A 27,773-nucleotide genomic window follows, 5' to 3' on the forward strand; every position below is an offset into this window, starting at 1 on the left:
CCTAAAAAAAGTGCTGCACTCAATATTCCAGAAAATTTGGAAAACTCAGCAGTGGCCACAGGGCTGGAAAAGGTCAGTTTTCATTCCAATCCTAAAGAAAGGAAATGCCAAAGAATGCTCAAAATACCCCACAATTGCACTCATCTCACGCTCTAGTAAAGTAATGCTCAAAATTCTCCAAGCCAGGCTTCAGCAATATGTGAAATGTGAACTTTCAGATGTTCAAGTTGGATTTAGAAAAGGTAGAGGAACCAGAGATCAAATTGCCAATATCTGCTGGATCATGGAAAAAGCAAGAAAGTTCCAGAAAAACATCTATTTCTGCTTTATTGACTATGCCAAAGCCTTTGACAGTGTGGATCACAACAAACTGTGGAAAATTCTGAAAGAGATGGGAATACCAGACCACCTGACTTGCCTCTTGAGAAACCTGTATGCAGGTCAGGAAGCAACAGTTAGAACTGGACATGGAACAAAAGATTGGTTCCAAATTGGGAAAGGAGTACATCAAGGCTGTATATTGTGACCCTGCTTATTTAACGTCTATGTAGAGTACATCATGAGAAACGCTGAGCTGGATGAAGCACAAGTTGGAATCAAGATTGCTGGGAGAAATATCAATAACCTCAGATATGCAGATGACACCACCCTTACGGCAGAAAGCAAAGAAGAACTAAAGAGTCTCTTGATGAAAGTGAAAGAGGAGAGTGAAAAAGTTGGCTTAAAACTCAACATTCAGAAAACTAAGATCATGACATCTGGTCCCATCATTTCATGGCAAATAGATGGGGAAACAGTGGAAACAGTGACAAACTTGATTTTGGGGGTGTTCCGAAATCACTGCAGATGGTGACTGCAGCCATAAAATTAAAAGATACTTGCTCCTTGGAAGAAAAGCTATGACCAACCTAGACAGCATGCTAAAAAGCAGAGACAATTCTTTGCCAAAAAAGGTCTGTCTAGTCAAAGCTGTGGTTTTTCCAGTAGACATGTATGGATGTGAGAGTTGAACTATAAAGAAAGCTGATCGCCGAAGAATTGATGCTTTTTTTTTTTTTTTAATTTTATTTTATTTTTAAACTTTACATAATTGTATTAGTTTTGACAAATATCAAAATGAATCCACCACAGGTATACATGTGTTCCCCATCCTGAACCCTCCTCCCTCCTCCCTCCCCATACCATCCCTCTGGGTCGTCCCAGTGCACCAGCCCCAAGCATCCAGTATCGTGGATCGAACCTGGACTGGCAACTCGTTTCTTACATGATATTTTACATGTTACAATGTCATTCTCCCAAATCTTCCCACCCTCTCCCTCTCCCACAGAGTCCATAAGACTGTTCTATACATCAGTGTCTCTTTTGCTGTCTCGTACACAGGGTTATTGTTACCATCTTTCTAGAATTGATGCTTTTGAACTGTGGTGTTGGAGGAGACTCTTGAGAGTCCCTAGGACAGCAAGGAGATCCAACCAGTCCGTCCTAAAGGAAATCAGACCTGAATATTCATTGGAAGGACTGATGCTGAAGCTGAAACTCCAATACTTTGGCCACCTGATGCAAAGAACTGACTCTTTGAAAAGACCTTGATGCTGGGAAAGATTGAAGGCGGGAGGAGAAGGGGACAACACAGGATGAGATAGTTGGATGGCATCACCCACTCAATGGACGTGAGTTTGAGTAAACTCCTGGAGTTAGTGATGTACAGGGAGGCCTAGCGTCCGGTAGTCCATGGGGTTGCAAAGAGTTGGATACAACAGGGCGACTGAACTGAATGAACTGAAGGAGACAAAAGACATATATCAAAATACCAGTATTTTTCACACATATAGAAGAAAAAATTTTCAGTGCATATGTAAACAAAAGACCCCCAAAATCCAACTGGGGAGGAAGACTGAGGGTGGGTTTGTGAACTTGACTGTGAAGGAAGTGATGTCATTACTCCCACCTCATCTCATTCCTGCCTCAAAGAATAAAAAGGAAAGAAAGAAAATCTAATAACTAACCTCTCCAGAAAAGGTCATGTGGTTTAGACTTGATTTCCTCTCCTTTGGGGGCTTCCGTGATAGTTCAGTTGGTAAAGAATCCGCTAGCAATGCGGGAGACCCCTGTTCTATTCCTGTATCGGAAAGATCTGCTGGAGAAGGGATAGGCTACCCACTCCAGTATTCTTGGGTCTCCCTTGTGGCTCAGCTGGTAAAGAATCTGCCCTCAATGCAGGAGACGTGGTTTCAATCCCTGGGTTAAGAAGATCCCCTGGAGAAGGGAAAGGCTACCCACTCCAGTATTCTGGCCTGGAGAATTCCATGGACTGTATATTCCATGGGGTCACAAAGAGCTGGACACGCCTGAGCAACTTTCATGCCACTTTGTTTTTTCTCTTTTTATCAACTCAACCCATAACAGGATGGGTGTAACACCCTGCTCCATTTTCAGTTTCAAAATAGACGTGTTTTCTCAAAACCAAACACAGGAGGGGCTCAGGAAACAAGTGAGGACAGCTGAGAAATTGTTTCCTGGCTGCAGAATACACACAAAGTACACTCCTAAAATTTACTTATACGTACTTTCTTGTTGACTAGAAAGAGCGATAAGTCCCCCAGCACAGTGCCCACACTTTGGGAGGGGAGGCAGGAGAGTATGGAGGGAGTGAAGGACAAGCAGCCTGCAGGGAGCTTTCCTCCTGCCGCTCGGTATCTCGGTTTGGACCTGAGGCAGCTGGCAGGTAACAGCCTGTGCACCATGTCCTGGATGGATGCTCCTCCTCCAGCATCCATCCAGGAGTGCAGAAAGGAGCCCACCACGGAATACAGAGGTGTGCATCCTAACTCTTCTGAGGTAAGGGGGCTGAAGTCCTTCCTAGGACTGCATGACCCAACACCTACCTCTTCACAGAGGCACTGGTTGGGGCTGTTTCCCCTGCCCCTACCCACCCCCCCCGACTCTGACTGAGTCCTGACTTTACTTTGCTGGGCATTGAAAAAACTAGAGAGAGTGGAAGTCCCATAATATACAGATTATGTAAACTCTAAGAGATAAACACGATTATTTTTGTATTAAAAATATTTAACAATCCATGGGGGAAGGATGGGAAGAAGGGATAGTTAAGGAGTTTGGGACTGACATGTACTCAATGCAATATTGAAAATGGCTAACCAATGAGGTCCTACTGTATGGCACATGGAACTCTCCTCAGCATTACGAGGCAGCCTAGATGGGATGGAAGTTTGTGGAAGAATATGTATGACAGAGTTCCTTTGCTGTCCACCTGAAACTATCACAACATTGTTAATCAGCTGTACTCCAATATAAAATAAAAAGTTTTTTTAAAAAAATTAAATATTCCACATACTATTAAACTGTATTATATGGAATAATTCAATCTTAGTCTCATTAACCAACTATAAATAATAGCTTTAAGGTCTAATCGTGTTGATTTATCATGCACTGCTTTTAATACCTTTCCCATATAAGAACTGCCTCATAATAACTTTTGGTATTTCCTGAAAATACAAAGATTAGAGTACTTTTAACCATCACTTCAGATAACTCTCCTGAACAGTAGCCTTTGGAAAACGTTAGTCATCTGCCGTGTAGTATCATTATTTCATTCTATTTGGTTAGTTTTAAAGTGAAAAGTTTCTTGGTTTGGGTACCTCAGTATACTTTGAATTCTAAAAAATACATTGCAAACTTATGGACTCTTACACAAAACTTTATCACTATTTAATCTCAGAAAGAAAGTCTACAATTCCTCTTGCTTATGACTGCTCACCTTAAAAATTAAACAGCTATTTTTCAAGTAAAAGTGGATTTATTCAGGAATAGCAGAGGAATTGTAATTCAGAAGTAGTAAGTTACAGGAAAGCCATGGGCAAATCTCACAAAGAAAGAATATTATTTTATTGAGAAAAGGAAGGAGTTGGGAAAGATCATTTTGAAAACAAGTCCATTAGTAAAAAAAAATAAGAGGTCGGGGTGATGACCCATCCTCATTGGCTGAATTGCTGGGGGAGACAATTCTTCTTGGAGATGCAGTGTACATCTTTTCCTGTTGGGGACTGTCATTGATGATTCCCCTGTTGAAGGTTTTGTCCTTGGGGTCTATATTTGACAGTTTTCCTTATAACTTACCTCCAGTTGTACTGCATGCGAGCTCTTCTTTCTGGCATGCTGACTCCATTTGAGTGAAGTTTCCCCTTATTAAGTTTCACATAACACGGAAGTAAAAGATCATTTTGTTCTCCCATCTCTGCTGCCAATCTACTATAGGAAAAAAAAAAAAAAAAGATACGTGTAGAGAGGAATTCTGCTGAAAAAAATTCATGTTTTTTTTTTTTAAAGGTTTTAGATACCTTGATTATTTACAACTTACTGGAAGCACTAACAGATTATTACATTTTCTAACATGTTCATCGTTAAAACAGTACATTAATGCAGGAAATTTTCTTAAAATTTTCTGAGACCCTATATGTTATCAACTGTACAGCAATGAATCAGGCAGGAATTATTCTTTTTCCTACAACATTGATAGAAAATGGAGGCTTCCAAAGTTAAATTCCTTTTACAAGGTCTCAACAGCAAACAAGTCACGTGAACCCTCTGATTGAACCCTGGCAGCCCAACTCCAGAACTTGCACTTGGACTTGGCCAGGCAGCTCTGAGCTCCTCCAGCCTGACTCTCCCCCATCACCATCCTCCCTCTCAGCTGTCCCCACTGGATCTCCCCAGCCTGCTCATCTTCCTCTTGGGATGTGTCCTCCCACTTGCTTGCAACCAGGGAGGGAAGTGTCACTGTTTCAGGCCAGAGCCAATCCTCCTCTTTCATTCAGAAATTATCTTCCCCTTCTGCAGAGGACTCAACTGTAAAGCAATACTTACATTGGATTTACTATGAACCAGCATAATGTTAAGAATAGTGTAAGTATTATGAGGTATTTAATTCTCCTAATGACCCTAACAACAAACTGATTTTTACTTTTAGCGTCACCAGTTTATAGCAGAGAAACATAAGGCACAGAGAAATTAATTTTCCCAGTTGTCACATGGTTAATAAAGTATGGGAACATGTACATACTGCTTAACATGGTCTGTGAGAAAAGAAACAATGGGACTGTCAAAGCCCTCAGAGTGCTGTTTGTCTCTTGAGATCATGAAACACCTGATCATTGTGACAAAATCATTTTAAGTAGAGCCTGGCCCAAATGTGAGACTCTGACACACCTAGGCAGACCTTTAAACACCCTGGCTGCTTGCATCTCTTCCCTATCAGCTTAAGTAATAAGAAAAGTCTTATAATTTCAGCTAATAAATTAATTCGTACATACACAACTTTGAGTAGCCACATTAAAGGTCTATCCTTTTGTGTTTGAGAGAGAGCTATGTTCTTTATCTCAATTTTTTTCCCACACTCACTCTTCCAGCTTGTTCCAGATCCCACTGATTCCCTGCATCCATCTGTCTTCATCAAATCATTGATTACATTCATTTTCCTTACTTGGCATGGTCTTCCCTGGCTACTGACTTCATAAATTCAACCCCCAGTGCTCTATAGGCCATTCCTTTATCCTTTCCTTCTGATCTCTTCCCATCCCCTAATATACACATATATGTTTTGTTTGGGGTCGTGGTGGGGGGCGGTTTCCCTGGTAACTCAGTGGTAAAGAATCTGCCTGCCAAGCAGGAAACGTGGGTTTGATTCCTGGGTCAGGAAGTTTCCCCTGGAGAACAAAATGGCAACCCACTCCAGTATTCTTGCCTGGGAATCCCGTACATGGAAAAGCCTGGCAGGTTACTGTACATGGCGTTGGACAAGATTTAGCAACAAAACAACAACAGCAATTTTGGTTTTACTTTATTATCTGTCTCCTCTAGAATAGAGCTCCATGATGCTGAGATTTGTCTCCATGTTGTTCACTGTTTGTTTCTGAGCCCCTAGAACTGTGTCCAGCACATGGTAGTTTCTCAATAAATATTTGTGCAATTACTGAGTGACCAAATCATTTGGAATTCCAGAAACGGTGTCTGGTCACTCCTCATCCCCTTCATATCCCATCTGCCTCTCAGATCAGATAAGATCAGTCGCTCAGTCGTGTCCGACTCTTTGCGACCCCGTGAACTTCAGCATGCCAGGCCTCCCTGTCCATCACCAACTCCCGGAGTTCACCCAGACTCATGTCCATCGAGTCAGTGACGCCATCCAGCCATCTCATCCTCTGTCGTCCCTTTCTCCTCCTGCACCCAATCCCTCCCAGCATCAGAGTCTGCCTCTAATACCCACTAAATGCTTGTGTTCTTAAGGCTTCATCATCAGTGCTTTGTGTTCTCATTGTATTCACTGCATGCCTCCCATGGACAGGTTGCTTTAGGGTTCATTAAGGATCCATGAGGAAATGTACATAATTCACGTGTACAGGCCTAGGCACACTAGGCTAAATACTTACCTTTAAACCCCAGAGCACTGAAGATTCTCGAGCAGATATCTCAGCCTGTGGTGGTGGTGGCCATCGCAGGGCTCTATCAGACGGGGAAGTCCTACCTGATGAACCACCTGGCAGGACAGAACCATGGTGAGTGTTGTTCAAGACCTTTTACTTGGAAGCAGTGATAACACAGTCTGCTGATCCTCCTCCTCTAGGGTCATGTTACTGAAGAGCCTAACTCCCTACTGAAGAAAACGCCTAATTCTCACCTCCGAATTTATAACTTCAAACCCATCCCTCCACAATGTTAACTCTTTTATCCAGTAATTGAGAATTCCCAACGTCATCCAAAAATCTACCTCATTCGTCCTGATCCTATCCATTGCCAACTGCTCAGGAGCTCATCTTCAACAATCATTCCCTTCCCTTCTCCTTCTCCATGTTTGCCCTAAACCACAGGGACATTTCAGGTAGCACACAAATTTTGTTCAACATGTTCTGTTTTTTAAAAAGGATAGAAGGAAGTACAGACAGATGAATCTCTGTAAAACCCATATCTCAATGGGGCTACCACCCACCTTTTACTTCATTTAATTTGCTTATTTCCAATTTGGTAAATTATACTTTCGTTTTCTCTTTTTCCTACTATCAGCTATAACACATACAGAATGGTGCATAAAATATACACATATAAATACTATAAAATTGATAAACATAATGTAATCATCTGTCTAATCACTACTGAGATCAAAAAATAATACTTCAACACCCAAAATCCCAAGTTATGTCCTCTCACACCTTCATTAGACTTCACCAGTGTTCTGATTTTCATGGGGTATTCTTTCACTCTTCCTTTTAAAAAATTGCTTCATATTATGTTTCTCCATTTGTAAAACATGAAGTGAAAGTCGCTCAGTCGTGTCCACCTCTTTGCAACCCCATGTAATATACAGGTGTTTCAACAACATTCTTTTTATTCTATTTGAGATAACATCAGATAATAAGGAGGTGAATGGCATCACTGATACAATGGACATGAACTTGGGCAAACTCCAGGAGTTCATGAGGGACAGGGAAGCCTGGCTTGCTGCCATCCATGATGTTGTGATGAGTCAGACTTGACTGAGCAACTGAACAACAAATTCTGTTACTAAGGAAATCCCTCACTTAGTTATGTTTTAAAGAACTTGAATTGTGACTCTACCACTCCAGTTGTATGACAAGGAGACAAAAACCAAAAATGAAACAAAATTGGTGCCCAGTCAAAGTCCACGAGCAGAAGCAAGTCACTGCACTCTGCCCTTGTGGTGACTTCTTTGTCTGTCCTTTACCTCACATAACTGACAGCGATGATCCCCAGTTATACCTTGTCTTTTCTCCCTGTGGGAAATGGGAGCTTATATTTCTCTGTATTAATTGGCAAACAGTGAAAAGCCATCACGATGTTGAAGAGTGCAGATCACCTCAGGTGTTATATCCTCTCTGAACAGAACACACAGGATATGATCATTGAACGGCCTGAGCCGTGCTGAACCATGCTCCACTAGGGATATCATCATATCCATTTCTAGTCTCATTGAAGGGACCATGGGCATCTGGTGGGCACTTAAAATCTTGCACTATAGATAAGATTCACTGCCTGCAGCTTTTAGGCATATACCTCACATAATCTCCCTCTGGGCCTCCCTGGTGTCTCAGCGGTAAACAATCTGCCTGCAATGCAGCAACCATGCGAGACTCAAGTTAGATCCCTGGGTGAGGGAGATGAACTGGAGGAAGAAATGCAGCCCACTCCAGTATTCCTGCCTGGGAAATCCATGGCCAGAGGAGCCTGGTGGGCTACAGACCGAGCACACACACAATCTCCCTCAGTTGTTTTAAGACTCTAGAAAGAAGGGCAAACAATTCTCATGGGTCTTTTCTGATTCACTGCTGTAATATCAGCAACCTCGGGTCAATGAATGAAGAATTCATCATTTCTTGAAGAGGAAAACAGAAATGAGGAAAATACAGGGAGGAAGGGAAGGAAAAACAAATCTATCAAGAGTGTTATATCAGTCTAAGTCCTGGAAGGACATATGGAAGTCACTTAGGGGGTAAATCAAGATGTTTAATGAAGAAACAATCACAAAGGAACAAGCAGAGCAAAAGGAATCAATGAAGGATGCAGAAGCAGTCAGAGGGTGGCAGGAACAATGGCCATGTAGCCTTTGTATCTTCTGTAGTGTGAAGAAGCAAGCAATGAATGGATTCCAGAATGTGACAAACACCAGAGCTACTGGATGGAGCTAAACAAAAGGAGATGTGGTCAAGGTAGAGGAACAGAGCTGCTGGGACAACGTGGCTCACGAGGGTGGAAGCCAGCGGAACAGGAGGCTTACTCCTGATCTCCTACTGGTACTGGTGGGACTCCATCAGAAAGTGGAGGATATGGAAGCTCTTTAATATCAGATAACTAGAAAGGTTAACAGAGTTTACACTGACCTCTTAATGTGATACAGTATGAGCCATTAATGTTAGAAGGTGAATAAGGGACATTAAATATTTCTTGGGAAGGTCCTGAGTATGTGTAGCACTTGTCCTTGCTGAAATGGAAACACCTGTCCCCAACCCAGGCACTCACATTCCAACCATTTTACCCAAAGCAACCCCTGGGTAGCCTGAACTCTCTGGTCTTACTGTGCGTTGCTTCCTCCTCTTTCTGTGCAGGTTTCTGTCTGGGCTCCACAGTGCAGTCTGAAACCAAGGGAATCTGGATGTGGTATGTGCCCCACCCCTCCAAGGAGAACCACACCCTGGTCCTTCTGGACACTGAGGGTCTGGGTGATATGGAAAAGGTGAGGCAGGGAATCTTCTTTATTCCTTACTCTACTTACATTTCAATTTCCCACCTCAGTTCAATTTTTATGACATGTCCCAATCAAATTATGCAAAGCAAACTATGAATGATGAGGCTAAAAAAACTTTGCTTCAATTTATTCTATAATAAATTCAATAGTTTGGTTATTATAGATAGATCTTATTTTCAGCACTGAGACAAAAAACGTGCTGTGCTGTTGCTTAGTTGCTCAGTTGTGATGGATTCTTTGCAATCACATGGACTGTAGCCCACCAGGCTCCTCTGTCCATGGGGATTCTTCAGGCAAGAATACTGGAGTGGGTTGCCATGACCTCCTCCAGGGGAGACGAAAGATACCAGTTAATAAATATTTATTGGGCATATGAATCCCAGGGCTTTGTGTTGAATGCAACAGGTATCAGAGTGATGGAGCTAAAGGCCCAGAGCTCAGTTGGGGAGGTAAGAAATATGCAGTGTTATCAGCACACAGAACCATGTTTACACAAAGTGATAACCTACACCAGTTGTTAGTTTGGGAAGTCTGGTGAAAGCTAGACTGGTGGAAGCCTGGCTATAGTCGGAAGACGATAACCAGTCTTCCACCAGTTATAATGGTGGAAGACTATAGTTACAGTCCAGTAGAAGCTATAACCCATGGGAACAATGGGCTCTACTAGTTGAGAACTGTGGAGTTGATGAGGTTGTAAGTAGAAACCATGAAATAGAGTTTCTCTGAGTAAAAATCTATATTATTAAAAAAATATATTTAATAAAATAACATTTTTAAAAATAAATAAAATTTAAAAGTCTATTTAACAAAAATCTATTTTATGTATATATATTTAAATCTCCAAAAAAGCTCCTTCTATACCAGGAACATTTTATTACAAGGCTCTGGGCATTGTCAGTGAACTCTTAACTGAAAAGCTTTGTAAATGGGATAATTTTAGATATTTTGACTTTATAGTGTTAGTTACAATCAGTTTTTTTCTCCTTATTTGTATTAATCTGCATCTAAATTAAATGTAGGAGCATTGAAACTTGGGTTTCATCACTGCAGAAAAGAGTTGGGACATGAATTCATGAATTCTGAATTATAAATCAAAATTTAACTTATTCAGTAGTCATGTCAGTGTCAACCCAAGTTGCTCTATGATTCATAATAGATTGTACTTTGCATAATCTGCTTCCTTCACCTAACCTCATTTACCATAAGCCTACGCACAACAAACTGCACACTGATAATAGCAGAACCATTTGCTGGTCTCACTATCTGTAATGTATCTGGTTGAAAAAAGTGAAAGTGTTAGTCACTCAGTCGTGTCCAACTCTTTGTAACCCCATAGACTGTAGCCAGCCAGGCTCCCCTGTCCACAGAATTCTCCAGGCAGGAATACTGGAGTGGGTAGCCATTCCCTTTTCCAGGGGATCTTCTGGACCTAGTAATCAAACCCAGGTCTCCTGTATTGCAGGAAGATTCTTTACTGTCTGAGCCACCAGGGAAGCCCAGAATTATGGAGTGGGCAGTATACATATAAATCAGTTCCAAAGTCACTCATGACTTGTTATGAATATCATTTTCCACCTCATTATCTACTACTACATGGGTAACACCACTTCAGCCAAATAAAATAACCTGGTAATACCTCTGCTGCTTCTGCTGCTAAGTCGCTTCAGTCATGTCTGACTCTGTGCGACCCTATAGACGGCAGCCCACCAGGCTCTGCTGTCCCTTGGATTCTCCAGGCAAGACACTGGAGTGGGTTGCCATTTCCTTCTTCAGTGCATGGAAGTGAAAAGTAAAAGTGAAGTCGCTCAGTTGTGTCTGAATTTTCGCGACCCAATGGACTGCAGCCCACCAGGCTCCCCTGTCCATGGGATTCTCCAAGCAAGAGTACTGGAGTGGGGTGCCATCACCTTCTCCAGGTAATACCTCTATATAACCACAGTTTCTGGCAATCATGATCAGCTTCTGTGGGTCCTTCCACTTGCATGGTTCATGAAGTGACTGAAGCGAAAGCCCTCAGTCATGTCTGACTTTTGCGACCCCATAGACTCTAGAGTCCATGGAATTCTCCAAGCCAGCATATTGGACTGGGTAGCCTTTCCCTTCTCCAGGGGATCTTCGAAACCCAGGGATCAAACCCAGGTCTCCCGCATTCTAGAAAGATTCTTTACTATACCACACTGCCGGCAAATTCTTCACCAACTGATCCATCAGGGAAGCCCTACAGCTTCACAAATCCACTTTCTGTCAATTCTTTAATGCCCAGTTCTTTTCAACTTCATGTCATCACATCACTGTAAGACACAATCACTCTTGGCTCTGAATGCACAGAGTTGTTTTTTTTTTTTTTTTTTTCTGTCTTTGTGGTATTACTCCTTTGTCTATTACATAACACATTTGCTTCCACACTGAGTTGTTTATCATCATGGATAAATAGGTATGTTCCCATATATATCTGACCCTCCAGAAAGCCATCTCTCTAGGGTAGGGATTATTATGTGGAACTTTATATTCAAGTAAGCAAATGAGTGTCTCCTGTTATCTAGATGAACAGTTAGTAGTTGAATTTAATTGATTAGTATTTCTATTCCTAATATCCATCATGATCTAGAAAATGTTGCAAAGGAATCATTGTCCACTTTCTACTGGAAAACATCTATGTTCCAGGTGCTCTAGTAAACATTCAAACATATATATGATGTCATTCACTTCTGCTAATAGCTAATCACACAAAAGAGCTTAGATGGGTCAATATCAACACCAGAAAGATTTGCATTTAGTCCATGGGGTCGCAAAGAGTTGGACACGACTGAGCCACTGAACTGAACTGAGATGAAAATTTATGTTGCTTGCCTTCCTATCGAGTTACAGTCTGCTGTTACAGCAAATGAACAATTGAATGAGAGCATGAGTAGTGTCCTCACCCTGTAATGTACTTTCTAGGGTGACTCCAAAAATGACTCATGGATCTTTGCCCTGGCTGTGCTCCTGAGCAGTACCTGTATCTACAACAGCATGGGCACCATCAACCACCAGGCCCTGGAGCAGCTGCAGTATCCTTCCAGAGCTGAACTAGCACATGTCATTGAGTTTATGGGAATAGCAGCTGACACCGTTTCTCCTATTCCATGACTCCATTCTGTTGATGGATGAGATTGCAAAATGGGGCAAAAAGGAATATTTGTAAAACTTGCTTTGGGGTAGGATCTGGAAATTTTGTTGGAGAGTGCTTCTTTTTCCTTACCTAAGATCCCAGCTATGTGACTGAATTAACAGAGCTGATCAGAATCAAATCATCTCCCATCTCTGATGATGTAGAGGACTCAGTCGAGTTTGTGAGATTCTTTCCAGACTTTGTCTGGACTGTGCGGGATTTCATGTTGGAGCTGGAGTTTGATGGAAACCCCATCACTGAAGATGAGTACCTGGAGAATGCCTTGAAGCTGATTCCAGGCATCAGAGCAGGGGCAAGGTGGTAGAAAGCTCAGTAGGAAGTGGGATCAAGAGCTCTGATATTCAGCACTTGATGTCACTCTTAATTTGGGGTTGGAATGAGGTCATGCTAATGGTGCCTGGTGAATGACTGGTGGGTGGATTCAGTCATTGTTTTTACTGGAAGAACTTCAGAGACCAGAGCATAAGTTCGCTGAGGAAATTTAGAATCTAGTATTAAACGAACAATTTTAGAAAAATTTATATCATGAAGAAAAAGTCTCACATATTGTATTAAATATTAAGTGCCTCTTTTTTCCTGTTTGAGAAAAATAACCCATCAAATTGAAATTGGTAGATGTAGAATCATAAGGTAAATAAAAGGATTAGTTTGTGAAATATTGATACATTTCACAGAGTGTTTTTTATTGCCCTATATAGATATATTCTTAATAGACAAACTATTTATACTCTAATTCGTTCAAAAGAAAAGCATTGCTACATCCTTCCATTGAGACTATCAGACTTCAGAGTCTTTCTCACAACATCATACTCTTCATTCTAGACACTTACACCATATGTACATGCATGCTCGTGTGCTCAGTTGCTCAGTCATGTTTGACTCTTTTAGACTCTATGGACTATAGCCCGCCAGGCCCCTGTGTCCTCGAGATTTTCCAGGCAAGAATAGTGGAGTGGGTTGCCATTTCCTCCTCTGGGGATTCTCCCTCCCCAGGGATTGAACTCACATTTCCCGTGTCTCCTGCACTGGCGGATGGATTCTTTATGACTGAGCCACATATAACCTCTCTTACATGGTATATGTCATATTCATATACTAAGTTGTTTACTCAAATTATATTTAGCAGAGAGAATAATAGGTGGTACCTAAAAGCAATATTGATTGTGTTTAATCATATACTTAAACCTTTCAATAAATATTTACTGAACTGATGATATATGCCCCAAATCCCTCTCTATGATACTGTCACATCCAATAGAAAGTGTTGCAGAGGACTGATGGAGTGTCCTCATTTCCTTTAGGCCAATCTAACCATGAGATTGTGTATGCTAAAGTAATCTCAAAACATATTTATAGAATATGCATTTTTATTTGATTTTATAAAGCTTTTCTTTCCTGTATGTCATTTGTGCCCAATGTGATTTCTTTCCCAGATATATTGTGAATATCCTTATTTCCACCATTACTTTTCATGTCTGAAATGGAGATTGTAACATCAAACTAGTGTTTTTGACAGTTATTTGGATTGGCTTAACTTTCAAGAAGCACCTAATAAATAATTGATCCAGTGCACACTATGCAATGGCTGAGGAAAACAAACATTTCTTCAGTTGGTATAAGCATTTCTTTTTCCTCCCCAGAAGTATTTCCTTCAATCTTGGCTCAGTATAAAAATAGAGTTTCTATGTTAGATAACTTTAACTTATTTAACTTTATTTTGGGGGGCTCCAAAATCACTGTAGATGGTGATTGCAGCCATGAAATTAAAAGACACTTAATCCACAATGGAGTATTACTCAACCATTAAAAAGAATACATTTGAATCAATTCTAATGAGGTGGATGGAACTGGAGCCTATTATACAGAGTGAAGTAAGCCAGAAAGAAAAACACCAATGCAGTATACTAATGCATATATATGGAATTTAGAAAAATGGTAACAATAACCCTGTATACGAGACAGCAAAAGAGACACTGATGTATAGAACAGTCTTTTGGACTCTGTGGGAGAGGGAGAGGGTGGGATGATTTGGGAAATGGCATTGAAATATGTATAATATCATATACGAAACGAGTCACCAGTCCAGCTTCGAGGCATGATACTGGATGCTTGGGGCTGGTGCACTGGGATGACCCAGAGGGATGGTATGGGGAGGGAGGAGGGAGGACGGTTCAGGATGGGGAACACATGTATACCTGGGGAAGATTCATTTTGATATATGGTGAAACCAATACAATATTGTAAAGTTAAATAAAATAAAATTTTAAAAAAATGATGGCAAGATGTAGAAATTTTCAAAGGTAAAAAAAAAAAAAAAAAGACGCTTACTCCTTGGAAGGAAAGTTATGACCAACCTAGATAGCATATTCAAAAGCAGAGACATTACTTTGCCAACAAAGGTCCGTCTAGTCAAGGCTATGGTTTTTCCAGTGGTCATGTATGGATGTGAGAGTTGGACTGTGAAGAAAGCTGAGCACCAAAGAATTGATGCTTTTGAACTGTGGTCTTGGAGACTCTCAAAGATATCCAACGACTCCATTCTAAAGGAGATGGGTCCTGTGTGTTCTTTGGAAGGAATGATGCTAAAGCTGAAACTCCAGTACTTTGGCCACCTCATGCGAAGAGTTGACTCATTGGAAAAGATTCTGATGCTGGGAGGGATTGGAGGCAGGAGGAGATGGGGACGACAGAGGATGAGATTGCTGGATGGCAGCACCAACTCGATGGACATGAGTCTGAGTGAACTCCGGGAGTTGGTGATGGACAGGGAGGCCTGGCGTGCTGCAATTCATGGTGTCGCAAAGAGTCGGACACAGCTGAGCAACTGAACTGAACTGAACTGATGATAGATTAGAGTAAGGTTGATTTTCAAATAGAAAAGATTTATAGGCATAGGCATTAGAATGATTGTAAAAATTCATGGAAATCAAAGTCCTCAGCACCCTTACCAAGAGTCTGTCTCTTCTTTGATTGTTCTTTTCTGCTTTTGCAGAAGAAAATCACCAAATTCAAAATTCCAACTTACTTAGAGAGTGTATTAAGAAGTTCTTTCCCAAATGGAAGTGTTTCATCTTTGACCGCCCTGCAAGTAACAGAAAACAATTACTCCATCTTGAGGAAATACCAGACAATGAACTGGATGTGAATTTCAAGAAGCAGTCAAAAGTTTTCTACTCATATATCTATACCCATGCAAAGACCAAGACCTTAAAAGAGGGAATCACTATCACTGGGAAAAGTGAGCCTCCTTTGCTACAGCATGTCTCTCTGTGATTCACAGTGGTTGAGGAATGTCTGGTGCAGTTGAAGTTGTAAATGTACTCTGGGATTGTCGATAATGGTGCTTTCTTCTTTTTTTCTTCATTAACTGTGTTCTCTATACAATTTGGAAAATCAGATATTCATCCCCACATAGAAATGCATGCTTCTTCATTAAAATTGCTCTGTATGAGGCTTTTTTGAAGCATAGCAAATCTCATGAAACTATTGCGTTGGCCAGAATGTTCTTTCAGGTTTTTCAGTAAGATATTATGGGAAAACCCCAACAAACATTTTGGCCAACCCAATATTACACTAAAGATATGTTAAGGATACACCCATATTCATGGTGATGAACCACTGAGTGGGTAAGTGTTTCTAGTGAGGATATACAAGGTATTCTGTGAATTTACATGAATCAATAATAAGTAGTAGGTCATGAATCCATGTAAACTCATTGAGAGTCTGAGAAACAAATCTAAATATAATCTTATGTAGTGCTGGCTTCATGCCCATGTCAATGGGGCAGTCACATAGTGCCCTGTGCTGAGATGGGGCTGCTTGCTTTAAAGTTCGTATCATGGTCTGGAAATTCTTGATGACATTTTTGCATGTGGCACTACATTTTCATTTGGAAATAGTGCTCACAAAATATGCAGTTTACACACACACACACACACACACACACACACACACATATATATATATAAGTTCTTTGTATTTTATTACAATGGGAAAAGTGTTACAGGAGAACCTTGAACATACTGTTTGAGATAATTCAGTTAATACTGTATTGTGATGAAATGAGAACTATAAAATAGCATGAATGGGTGACACAGTGATGTTAGTGTAAGAAAGTTATAGAAGGTGGAGGTTACAGTGATGAGGATAAGGATGAAGATGAGGAAAAGAAAGAGAAGAAAGAGAACCACAAATTTAATAAAACTTTAGTAATTTTAAGAGTATTGATTTAAAGTTCGTAAAACAAGGGAGAATGTTCTGTTTATTTTCAAAATATAATGTGTCATTCAGGGTTGGGGACTCTGGTGGAGGCCTACGTAAATGCCATCAACAGTGGATCAGTTCCTTGTCTGGAGAACGCGGTGACAACTCTGGCCCAGCTAGAGAACTCAGCAGCCGTGCAGAAGGCAGCAGACCACTACAGTGAGCAGATGACCAAGAGACTGAGCCTCCCCACAGACACGCTTCAGGAGCTGCTGGAGGTGCACGCAGCCTGTGAGAAGGAAGCCATTGCAGTCTTCATGAAGCACTCCTTCAAGGATGAAAAGAAGGATTTCCAGAAGAAACTTCTGGTAATGTAGCCTAGAATATAGCCTTCCTGATACATTTTCTTCTAGAAATGTACTTAGGCTCCTTCTTTTTACCTGTGGTTCACATGCTTCTCACTTGTAAAAGGAGTTTGGATTCATGTGAAAGACAGGATTCTACAGGCTGCATTCCATCCCTTTTTCTAAAAACTGGCCTCTTTATTTTCTACTGTAAGCAAATTACCCTGTACTTAGCTGTTTAAAACAACACACATTTATTAGCTCAAAATTCTTCAGGTTAGATCCCAGCTCAAGGTGTACAGGTGATGTGCTCTGTGTACAACAAGATGGAGGGGGGAAAAGGCTCAAAGGGCTTAGTAATACTCCCAAGAATAAACAGCAGTTTGTCATAGCATAAGAAGAATATGATTTGAGCCAAATGAGGACTAGAGCCTTGAAGATACACATACAAGAAGCATTTGAATTGTGCTCCACTGGACTCCAAAATGGGTGCAGGGAGGAGGGGCTGCAAAACCCTCAATATAGGCAAAACCCACAAAACTACCTGTAGTATTTGTTAAGAATTAAGACCGGAGTTGGAAAGAAGTAAGAGTGCTTGTTAAAGGATTGTTTGGAGTCTGAAACCATTGCCTGTTTACAATGGGATCTTTGAGACCATAAGTTTTCACCTTCCAGTTGCTATTATAGCAGACACTGTTTTGGGAATGGATGGTGGCATCCTTGAGTGTGACAAAGTTCAGGAGATTCAAGTTCTCAGTGATGCAGAAACATGCCTGAAACCACATCCAGAATGGCCACCAAGGTCAGTTTTGAATTTCTGCACAAGTTATTCCATTTTGATTTTTAAATGTATTCCTTTAATGATTGAAGCAGATGTAAATGCATGCTTGATAGGACACAAACTGATTACTGTATTTAGCATAAAGTTTAATTTAAATCATGATAAGCCACACTGTCATCCCTGCATGTAAATATGTGAATGTATCTTTCTTCAGCACTCATATGGGCTCTGGATAACCACCCTGCTCCATCTTTGGGCCAGCAATGGTGCCCTGTATTCTTCTTTTCTTTCTAATCTCATTGATTGCTTCTTCTGCCACCAACAGGAGAAGACTACATGTGAAAGACTTAAGTGATTAGGTAATGTCCACTAGGGTCATCTCTACTTTTTAAAGTATCCTGTGGAAAATTCTGAAAGAGATGGGAATACCAGACCACCTGATCTGCCTCTTGAGAAATTTGTATGTAGGTCAGGAAGCAACAGTTAGAACTGGACATGGAACAACAGACTGGTTCCAAATAGGAAAAGGAGTTCATCAAGGCTGTATATTGTCACCCTGTTTATTTAACTTATATGCAGAGTACATCATGAGAAACGCTGGACTGGAACAAACACAAACTGGAATCAAGATTGCTGGGAGAAATATCGATAACCTCAGGTATGCAGATGACACCACCCTTATGGCAGAAAGTGAAGAGGAACTCAAAGGCCTCTTGATGAAAGTGAAAGTGGAGAGTGAAAAAGTTGGCTTAAAGCTCAACATTCAGAAAACAAAGATCATGGCATCAGGTCCCACCACTTCATGGGAAATAGATGGGGAAACAGTGGAAACAGTGTCAGACTTTATTTTTCTGGGTCCAAAATCACTACAGATGGTGACTGCAGCCATGAGGCTTACTCCTTGGAAGGAAGGTTATGGCCAACCTAGATAGCATATTCAAAAGCAGAGACATTACTTTGCCAACAAAAGTCAGTCTAGTCAAGGCTATGGTTTTTCCTGTGGTCGTGTATGGGTGGGAGAGTTGGACTGTGAAGAAGGCTGAGCACCAAAGAATTGATGCTTTTGAACTGTGGTGTTTAAGACTCTTGAGAGTCCCTTGGACTGCAAGGAGATCCAACCAGTCCATTCTGAAGGAGATCAACCCTGGGATTTCTTTGGAAGGAATGATGCTAAAGCTGAAACTCCAGTACTTTGGCCACCTCATGCCAAGAGTTGACTCATTGGAAAAGTCTCTGATGCTGGGAGGGATTCCGGGCAGGAGGAAAAGGGGACGACAGAGGATGAGATGGCTGGATGGCATCACTGACTCGATGGATGTGAGTCTGAGTGAACTCTGGGAGTTGGTGACGGACAGGGAGGCCTGGCGTGCTGCGATTCACTGGGTCGCAAAGAGTCGGACACGACTGAGCGACTGATCTGATCTGACCCTATATATCATAATCTAAAGGCTAATAGAGTTTTGCCAAGAGAATACACTGGTTATAGCAAACACCCTCTTCCAACAACACAAGAGACGACTCTATACATGGACATCACCAGATGGACAACACCGAAATCAGATTGATTATATTCTTTGCAGCCCAAGATGGAGAAGCTCTATACAGCCAGCAAAAACAAGACCGGAAGCTGACTGTGGCTCAGATCATGAACTCCTTATTGACAAATTCAGACTTAAACTGAAGAAAGTGAGGGAAAACACTAAACCATTCATTTCAGTTCGGTTCAGTCGCTTAGTCATGTCCGACTCATTGAAAACCCAAGAACGGCAGCACGCCAGGCCTCCCTTTCCTTCACCAAACCAGAGCACACCCAGACTCATGGCCATCGAGTCGATAATGCCATCCAACCATCTCATCCTCTGTCGTCCCCTTCTCCTCCTGCCCTCATCTTTCTCAGCATCAGGGTCTTTTCAAATGAGTAAACTTTTCTCATCAGGTAGCCAGAGTATTGGAGTTTCAGCTCCAACATCCACTGGATCATCGAAAAAGCAAGAGAGATACAGAAAAACATCTATTTCTGCTTTATTGACTATGCCAAAGCCTTTGACTATGTGGATCACAGTAAACCATGGGAAATTCTGAAAGAGATGGGAATACCAGACCACCTGACCTCTCTCTCTTGAGAAACCTGTATGCAGGTCAGGAAGCAACAGTTAGAACTGGACATGGAACAACAGACTGGTTCCAAATAGGAAAAGGAGTACGTCAAGGCTGTATATTGCCTCCCTGCTTATTTAACTTCTATGCAGAGTACCTCATGAGAAATGCTGGGCTGGATGAAGCACAAGCTGGAATCAAGATTACTGGGAGAAATATCAATAACCTCAGATAGGCAGATAACACCACCCTTATAACAGAAAGTGAAGAAGAACTAAAGAGCCTCTTGATGAAAGTGAAAGAGGAGAGTGAAAAAGTTGGCTTAAAGCTCAACATCCAGAAAACTATGATCATGGCATCCAGTCCCATCACCTTATGGCAAATAGATGGGGAAACAGTGGAAAGAGTGACATACTTTATTTTTCTGGGCTCCAAAATCACTGCAGAAGGTTATTGCAGCCATTAAATTAAAAGATGCTTTCTCCTTGGAAGTAAAATTATGACCAACCTAGACAGCAAAAAAAAGAAAATAAAAATAAAATGCAGAGACATTACTTTGCCAACAAAGGTCCACCTAGTCAAGGCTATGGTTTTTCCAGTGGTCATGTATGGATGTGTGAGTTGGACTATAAAGAAAGCTGAGCGCCGAAGAATTGATGCTTTTGAACTGTGGTGTTGGAGAAGACTCTTGAGAGTCCCTTGGACTGCAAGGAGATCCAACCAGTCCATCCTCAAGGAAATCAGTGCGGGGTGTTCATTAGTTGGTCTGATGTTGAAGCTGAAACTCCAGTACTTTGGCTACCTGATGTGAAGAGCTGACTCATTGGAAAAGACCCTGATGCTAGGAAAGATTGAGGGCAGGAAGAGAAGGGGATGACAGAGGATGAGATGGTTGAATGGTATCACTGACTCAATGGACATGAGTTTGGGTATGCTCCGGGAGTTGGTGTTGGACAGGGAGGCCTGGCATGCTGCAGTTCATGGGATTTCAAAGAGTTGGACATGACTGAGCAACTCAACTGAACTGAAACATATGATCAATGTTCAACTTACTCACAGGTCCAGGAATGTGTATACCAGGGAGAAAATTTTTGGTGATCATAATTCTGCTTACCATTGACATATTCACAGAAACTTTGTCTTTTAGTCTACCTTTGTCCATCCTCCCAGTTAAAAAATCTTTTAGAGGAAAATCAGATCAATTATAGTTTACAAGTACAAAGGTGACAAATAAAATTCCTATGTTTTTGTACACTCACCCCCTCAATGAAGCAACAATTCAGAAAGAGTCAAAATTCTGTTGTGTATACTTAACTCATTAAGTTAGGCAATTGATTAGCTATGTATTAATATATATCTTTATCTATAGCACCTAGGAGGCATAGGAAGCCCTACTTCAAGTCATAATTGAGCTTTCCATTTTTCTTAGTTGATGGGTGGATCACAATTAATCCTATTACTGTTAAAGAACAATGGAATTCACAGCTGCCAATCCATCAGTTCACAGATATTGAGACTAAGCCAACAGAGTTTAGAGACTTCCTAAAAGTCACACAAAAAGTTGGTCAGATCTAGAACTAAAACTAGTCTCGTGTCTCTGTATCTATTATTCTGTTTCTCATGTGCCCTGATGTTTTGTGACTGCTTCCTTCAAGAGGATCACAGTTGGACCTTCTCTTCTAACAGCTTCTTTCTACTGAATTTCTCTTCATTTCCTTGACAGGTCATGATCAAGAAAAAGAAAGAAGATTTCTTGCTGCAAGATGAAGAAGCATCTGTCAAGTATTGTCAGGCTGAGCTTAAGAAGCTTTCAGACCCCTTGATGAAGAGTATTTCAGAAGGAACTTTCTCTCTCACTGGAGGACACCTTCACTACTTAGAAGCACGGAACAGGTTTGAAGAGAACTATAAACTCATTCCCAGGAAAGGAGTTAAGGTGAGGAGTAAGGGGATTGGGAAAGAACAGAAGATTGGAGTCAAAGGGTCTTTGCTGGTTCTTTTGAAATTCTAAGACCATAGCACCATTTTTGTAGAGAAAGCAGAGCATGGTGGTATTGCTACACTTTTAGCTTTTATATCCACAATTTTGCAGCTGCTTGGAGATCCGGGTTCAATCCCGGGGTTGGAAAGATCCCCTGGTGGAGGAAATGGCAACCCACTCCAGTATTCTTGCCTGGACAATTCCATGGATACAGGAGCCTCATGGGCTATCTACAGTCCATGGGCACACAAGAAGTTGGACATGACTACGTGACTAACACTTTCACTTTCTTTAAATAAACTAGAGACACTTCTTCTCAAAGACAGGATCTATTATCAAGAATCTAGATGGAAGAGAACATTCCTTTCAATTAGCAAACACTGTAATAAGTTTTGAAAAAACACTAAATCAAAAAGATACCAGCATCCCAATGTTCATAGCAGCATTATTTACAATAGCCAAGACATGGAAGCAACGTAAGTGTCCATCAACAGATGAATGGATAAAGGAGATGTGGAATGTGCATATACTGGGATGCTACTCAGTTATCAAAAAGAATGAAATTTTGCCATTTGTGGCAACCTGGATGGACTTGGAGGGCATTATTCTCAAAGCAATGTCAGACAGAGAAAGACAAATGCTGTATGATATCACTTACATGTGAAATCCAAAAAATACAACAAACTTGTTAGTATAACTGAAAAGAAGAAGACTCACAGATATAGAGAACAAATTAGTGGTTACTAACGTGGAGTGGGGGCAATATAGGAGTGAGGGTGGGAGGTACAAGTAAGTGACTGGGTATAAGATAGGCTACAAAGATATATTGTAAAATACAGGAAATATAGCCAATATTTTGCATTAACTATAAATAGAGTATAACCTCTAAAAATTGTGTAAAAAATAAAATAATAAAAAATTTAAATGAGTACCCCCAAAGTGGACTTTCTGCAAAGTGTAGGGAAAATTAAAGATAAGTTGTTGTTCTCAAGAAGTTTATAATCTTACTTGAGGACACATAAATAGCCATTGGATATGGTGGCACAATGGTTATCATACAGGCACACACTGATAGAGATAGTGACAGGGACGAATGTAGTGGTAGTGATGATGACTGACGTATGTTGAGCACTCACTACTTCAAGTGTACTTCAGGTGTTTCGGTTAGACCATCGCTTTAGTCCTCAGAATAATATAGATTAGATACTGCTATCATCTTCATTACAAAATTGATAAGTATGACATAAGGAAAAGGAACTCAGTTACCTAATGTCACATATCTATCAAGTGGTAGTGCTGATAGGGTAGCTGTTAGGTTCTTGGCAGCCATTCAGAACTCAGAATAACACTTAAGAAAGCTTCCTGGAGAAGGGGGCAAAAGCTACACACTGAAATGCCAATAAACGATAACTTAATACAGAAAGGATAGGTGAGCATGAGTCAGAAGGAAAGCAATGTGCAGCTAGAGCAGTTGCAAACAGTGGAGGATGGGTGATTTTACAGCCGCACATAATTCCAGCATCTACAACCACTGTGGGGTCTGAAGAAAGGTGAAGAATTTACAGGGTCAAATCTGGAGGGTCGATGCTGTTGTTCAGTCACTAAGTCATGTCTGACTCTGTAATCACATGGACTGCAGCATGCCAGGCTTCTCTGTCCACCATATCCTTGAGTTGCACAAATTTATGTCAGCAATGCTATCTAAACATCTCATCCACTGTTGCCCACTTCTCCTCCTGCCTTCAGTCTTTCCCAGCATCAGGGTCCCACTGAAAAGTGGGTCAGCTCTCTACATCAAGTTGCCAAAGTATTAGAGCTTCAGCTGCAGCATCAGTCCTTCCAATGAATATTCAGGGCTGATTTCCTTTAGAATTGACTAGTTTGATCTCCTGCTGCCCAAGGGACTCTCAAGAGTCTTCTGCAGTATCATAGTTCGAAAGAATCAGTTCTTCAGTGCTTAGCCTTCTTTAGGGTCCAACTCTCACATCTGTACTTGACTACTGGAAAAACCATAGCTTTGACTATATGTACCTTTTTTTGCAAAGTGATGTCTCTGCTTTTTAATACACTGTCTAGGTTGGTCGTAGCTTTCCTTCCAAGGAATAAGCATATTTAATTTCATGTTTACACTCATCATCCACAGTGATTTTAGAGCCCAGGAAAATAAAATCTGTCTGCTTCCACTTTTTCCCCTTCTATTTGCCATGAAGCAATTGGTCTGGATGCCATGATCTTACTTTTTGTTTTAATGTTAGGTTTTAAGCCAGCTTTTTCCACTCTTCTCTTTCACCCTCATGAGGCTCTTTAGTTCCTCTTCACTTTCTGCCATTAGAGTGGTATCACAGGCATATCTGAGGTTGTTAATATTTTGCCCAGCAACCTTGATTTCAGCTTGTGCTTCATCCAGTCCCACATTTAGCACGATGTACTCTGCATGTCAGTTAAATAAGCAGAGAGACAATATACAGCCTTCACATACTCCTTTCCCAACTTTGAACCAGTTTGTTTCAAACTAACCGTTGCTTCTTGATTTGAATACACGTTTCTCAAGGGACAGATAAGGTGGACTGGTAATCCCACTTCTTGAAGAATTTTCCACACTTTGTTGTGATCCTCACAGTCAAAGGCTTTTGCATAGTCAATGAAGCAGAAGTAGATTATTTTCTGCAATGCCCTTGCTTTCTCTGTGATCCAACAAACGTTGGCAATTTGACCTCTTTGAAACCCTACTTATACATCTGTAAGTTCTTGGTCCATGTAATGCTGAAGCCTAGCTTGAAGGATTTTGAGCATTTGCTAGCATCTGAAATGAGCACAATTGTATGGTAGTTTGAACCTTCTTTGACATTGCCCTTCTTTGGGGTTCGAATCAAAACTGACCTTTTCCAGTCCTGTGGCCACTGTTCTTTTCCAAATTTGCTGATGTAGTGAGATGCTGATTTAACAGCATCATCTTTTAGGATTTTAAATAGCTCAGCTGGAATCTGTCACCTCCACTAATTTGTAGTAATGCTTCCTAAGGCCCATTTGACTTCACACTACAGGATGTCTGGCTTTAGGTGAGTGAGCACACCACTGTATTATCCAGGTCATTGAAACCTTTCTTGTGTAGTTCTCCTGTGTATTCTTGTCACCTCTTCTTAATCTCTTCTGCTTCTGATTAGGTCCTTATCGCTTCTGTCCTTTATCATGCCCATTCTTTGCATGAAATGTTGCCTTGATATCTCCCATTTTATTGAAGAGATCTCTAGTCTTTCCCATTCTACTGTTTTCCTCTATTTCTCTGCATTGTCCATGTCAAAAAACCTTCTTATCTCTCCTTGCTATTCTCTGGAACTCTGCATTCAGTTGGGTATATACTTACCTTTCTCCCTTGCAGAGGGAAAACTACTAGGCCATTGAGCTATGACCTAAATCAAATCCCTGATGATTATACAGTGGAGGTGACAAATAGATTCAAGAGATTAGATTCTGTTAGACAGAGTGCCTGAAGAGCTATGGGTGGAGGTGTGTAACATTGAACAGGAGGCGGTGACCAAAACCATCCCAAAGAAATCTGTAGGTTCACTGAACAATAATTTCCCCAGGAAGATACTATATTGAGGTTGCCTGACAAGTCTTTGCTCTTTGTTGTTTCCTCATGCAAACCACATCCTCCAGAGCTTCCTGGAGTCACAGGCAGGAATAGAGGAAGACATCCTGCAGGCAGACCAGGTCCTCGCTGATGCAGACAAAGCCATGGCAGGTACAGGGAGGACTGAGCTCTCAGAGGGGAAGGTGGCTCCCATGCTGCCCTTTGGCAGGTTTGGGAGGAATCACTTTCTGACACTAGAGCTTCCTCTTCTTATGTGGATCTTCTCTGCTACACATGGAAATAAACAAGGGAGTTTGGGTTGTATGTACACCCAATCAGTGTGTCTACATCACGTACCAAAGCATGTTGTCTGATGTGATAGCAGGAACAGTCAGACTCCTTCCCACCACTTTAATGTCATTTTAGTCTTTGAGCTCGGGAAGGTATAGCTCAGAATAACTGTTTTTAAGAACTAGTACTAAAAGGATGGGCTTCCCTGGTAAAGAACTCGTCTACCAATGCAGGAGACAAGGGTTCGATCCCTGGGTCAGGAAGATTCCCTTGAGAACAAAATGGAAACCCATTTTCAGTATTCTATCTTTTTTTTTTTTTTTTCTAATATTCTTGCCTGGGAAATCCCACGGACAGAGGAGGCTAGTGGTCTACAGTCAAAGTGGTTGCAAAGAGTTGGAAACCATTCCTCAATTAAAACAACAACAACTGAAAGGAGTTGGTTGAAAAGTACATGCACACCCATCTGAACCTGCTGCTATTCTCTGGAAGGGACTGGACACCCCATGTGCTCTGGGTTCCTCGAACTTCTCTGCAAGAAAACTATCCAGCAATGAAGTCATCACCTTTGACCCATGAACAATGATACAGTAATTGGAAAGACTCCAGTTGTCATCATAATTGCAGCTGTTCAAGGAGCTTCTGTTGAAATAAAACTATACTTTTGGTAGGAAGATATATTTCTCACTAATATGACACCCACAAGCTGACAGACCGTGGCATCTACCAGATGACTCTGCTTTCTTAAGGGATGTGAGTTAACACTCAGTTTCCACTTCTGTAACCAAACTCTCTGGAATAAGTCCTGCAGCTTGTCTAGTCCCCAGAGACCCTCTGGTGTCACCAGAAGAATGCCCTGAATACCGGAAGTCTGGATGGTCTGGTAAGGGGGGCAATGAGGAGTTCTGCTTTCCCATCAAATCTCCCTGACACACGTGACAAATAACGCAAACAAGAAAGAGGCACGCATGTTTCCACCATGAAGTGATCATGGTTCAGAGAAACAAAGGGGTCAAGAGTAAGGGACTGGACAATTACAGCAGAGTGAAAGGAACCTGCATTGCTCTGATGTTCAGTTCTAAGTGGTCATCTATTGGAATAAAGTTATACTCATCTCAAGACAAACCTCCAGGTGAAAAGCTACTTCTATACTTCATAACTAATAAATATATGCTAATTGCTAATGGAATTAAAGATCTATACAAGTATTTGTTGAGCAATTCTGTAGGAAGGCAGCATCACAGTCATTCTTTCACACAACATTTGGTACAGGAAGAAGTGAGCTACTCTGGACATCTCTACATTCCTTACTCCTTCTCCTCAGACTTATGTACGGCATGCTCATGAGGGTCTCTTGCCTGTTGACTGGGTATTACACAATCCTCACAGAATGTATTTATTAAGAAAATTCTTTAGTGTTACAGATGGATTGTCAGAACTCAGTAGAAATGCAAATAGAAAATCCAACTCTTTGAGACCTTATGGACTGTAGCCTGCCACACTCCCCTGTCCACGGGATTCTCCAGGCAAGGGTACTGGACACGACTTTGTGACTGAATAACAACAACAACAGTGTTTTTATTCTGCTCCCAAGAAAACAAGGTCTGCAAAGACACATGCATGCCCTTAGGACTTGTAGGCTAGTATTTTCACCAAAATATTCCTCCCTGCTCCCAATCAGATGGTAGCAACAGTACCTCTTCATGATGATCAAAGTCAATTGTCATGATAAACTACTCCTGTGCCTGCTGCTTTATTGGCAAAAGATGCCCAGAGAAAACAGGCAGCATCTATAGCTTTAGGTTTAAGGTGCCTTTAGTGTGCCCCCTCAATGAAACACTCCTTCTCTAGAACCACAGGCCTAGATTTTCAAGGTCAAGGAGCACAAATTTCCCTAAAGAAGTCCCTGTGAGTGATACTGTGTGCCATTGGCCTCCAAATCCATGTATTATGCCTATTGGGTGCACAGCGTTCTATAATGACTTTGGGCTTACATTATTGACCACATCCTGAACAATGATGTCCCATCCTCTCAAGAGTTATGATCAAATTGGCATCT

The 27,773-nt window shown here is 41.2% G+C and overlaps 1 protein-coding gene and 1 long non-coding RNA gene across 2 annotated transcripts; one reads left to right on the forward strand and one right to left on the reverse strand.

The window, feature by feature from the left end:
* LOC139179751 (uncharacterized) lies at positions 1-6,572 on the reverse strand. Its single transcript, XR_011564098.1, has 3 exons — positions 6,444-6,572; positions 4,135-4,266; positions 1-91 (listed from the first exon to the last, which is right to left on the reverse strand). It is a non-coding gene; the product is annotated as an uncharacterized lncRNA (long non-coding RNA).
* On the forward strand, positions 6,452-26,930 carry LOC109556087 (guanylate-binding protein 6-like). Its single transcript, XM_019957129.2, has 7 exons — positions 6,452-6,569; positions 9,132-9,259; positions 12,212-12,321; positions 12,525-12,721; positions 15,436-15,681; positions 16,734-17,014; positions 21,592-26,930. Exons 1-7 carry the CDS (start codon positions 6,542-6,544, stop codon positions 21,877-21,879), a joined length of 1,278 nt encoding a protein of 425 aa, XP_019812688.2. The 5' UTR covers positions 6,452-6,541; the 3' UTR covers positions 21,880-26,930.
* Positions 26,931-27,773: the final 843 nt, after the last annotated feature.

Source organism: Bos indicus, chromosome 3, assembly GCF_029378745.1.
Source record: "Bos indicus isolate NIAB-ARS_2022 breed Sahiwal x Tharparkar chromosome 3, NIAB-ARS_B.indTharparkar_mat_pri_1.0, whole genome shotgun sequence".
NCBI lineage: Eukaryota > Metazoa > Chordata > Mammalia > Artiodactyla > Bovidae > Bos > Bos indicus.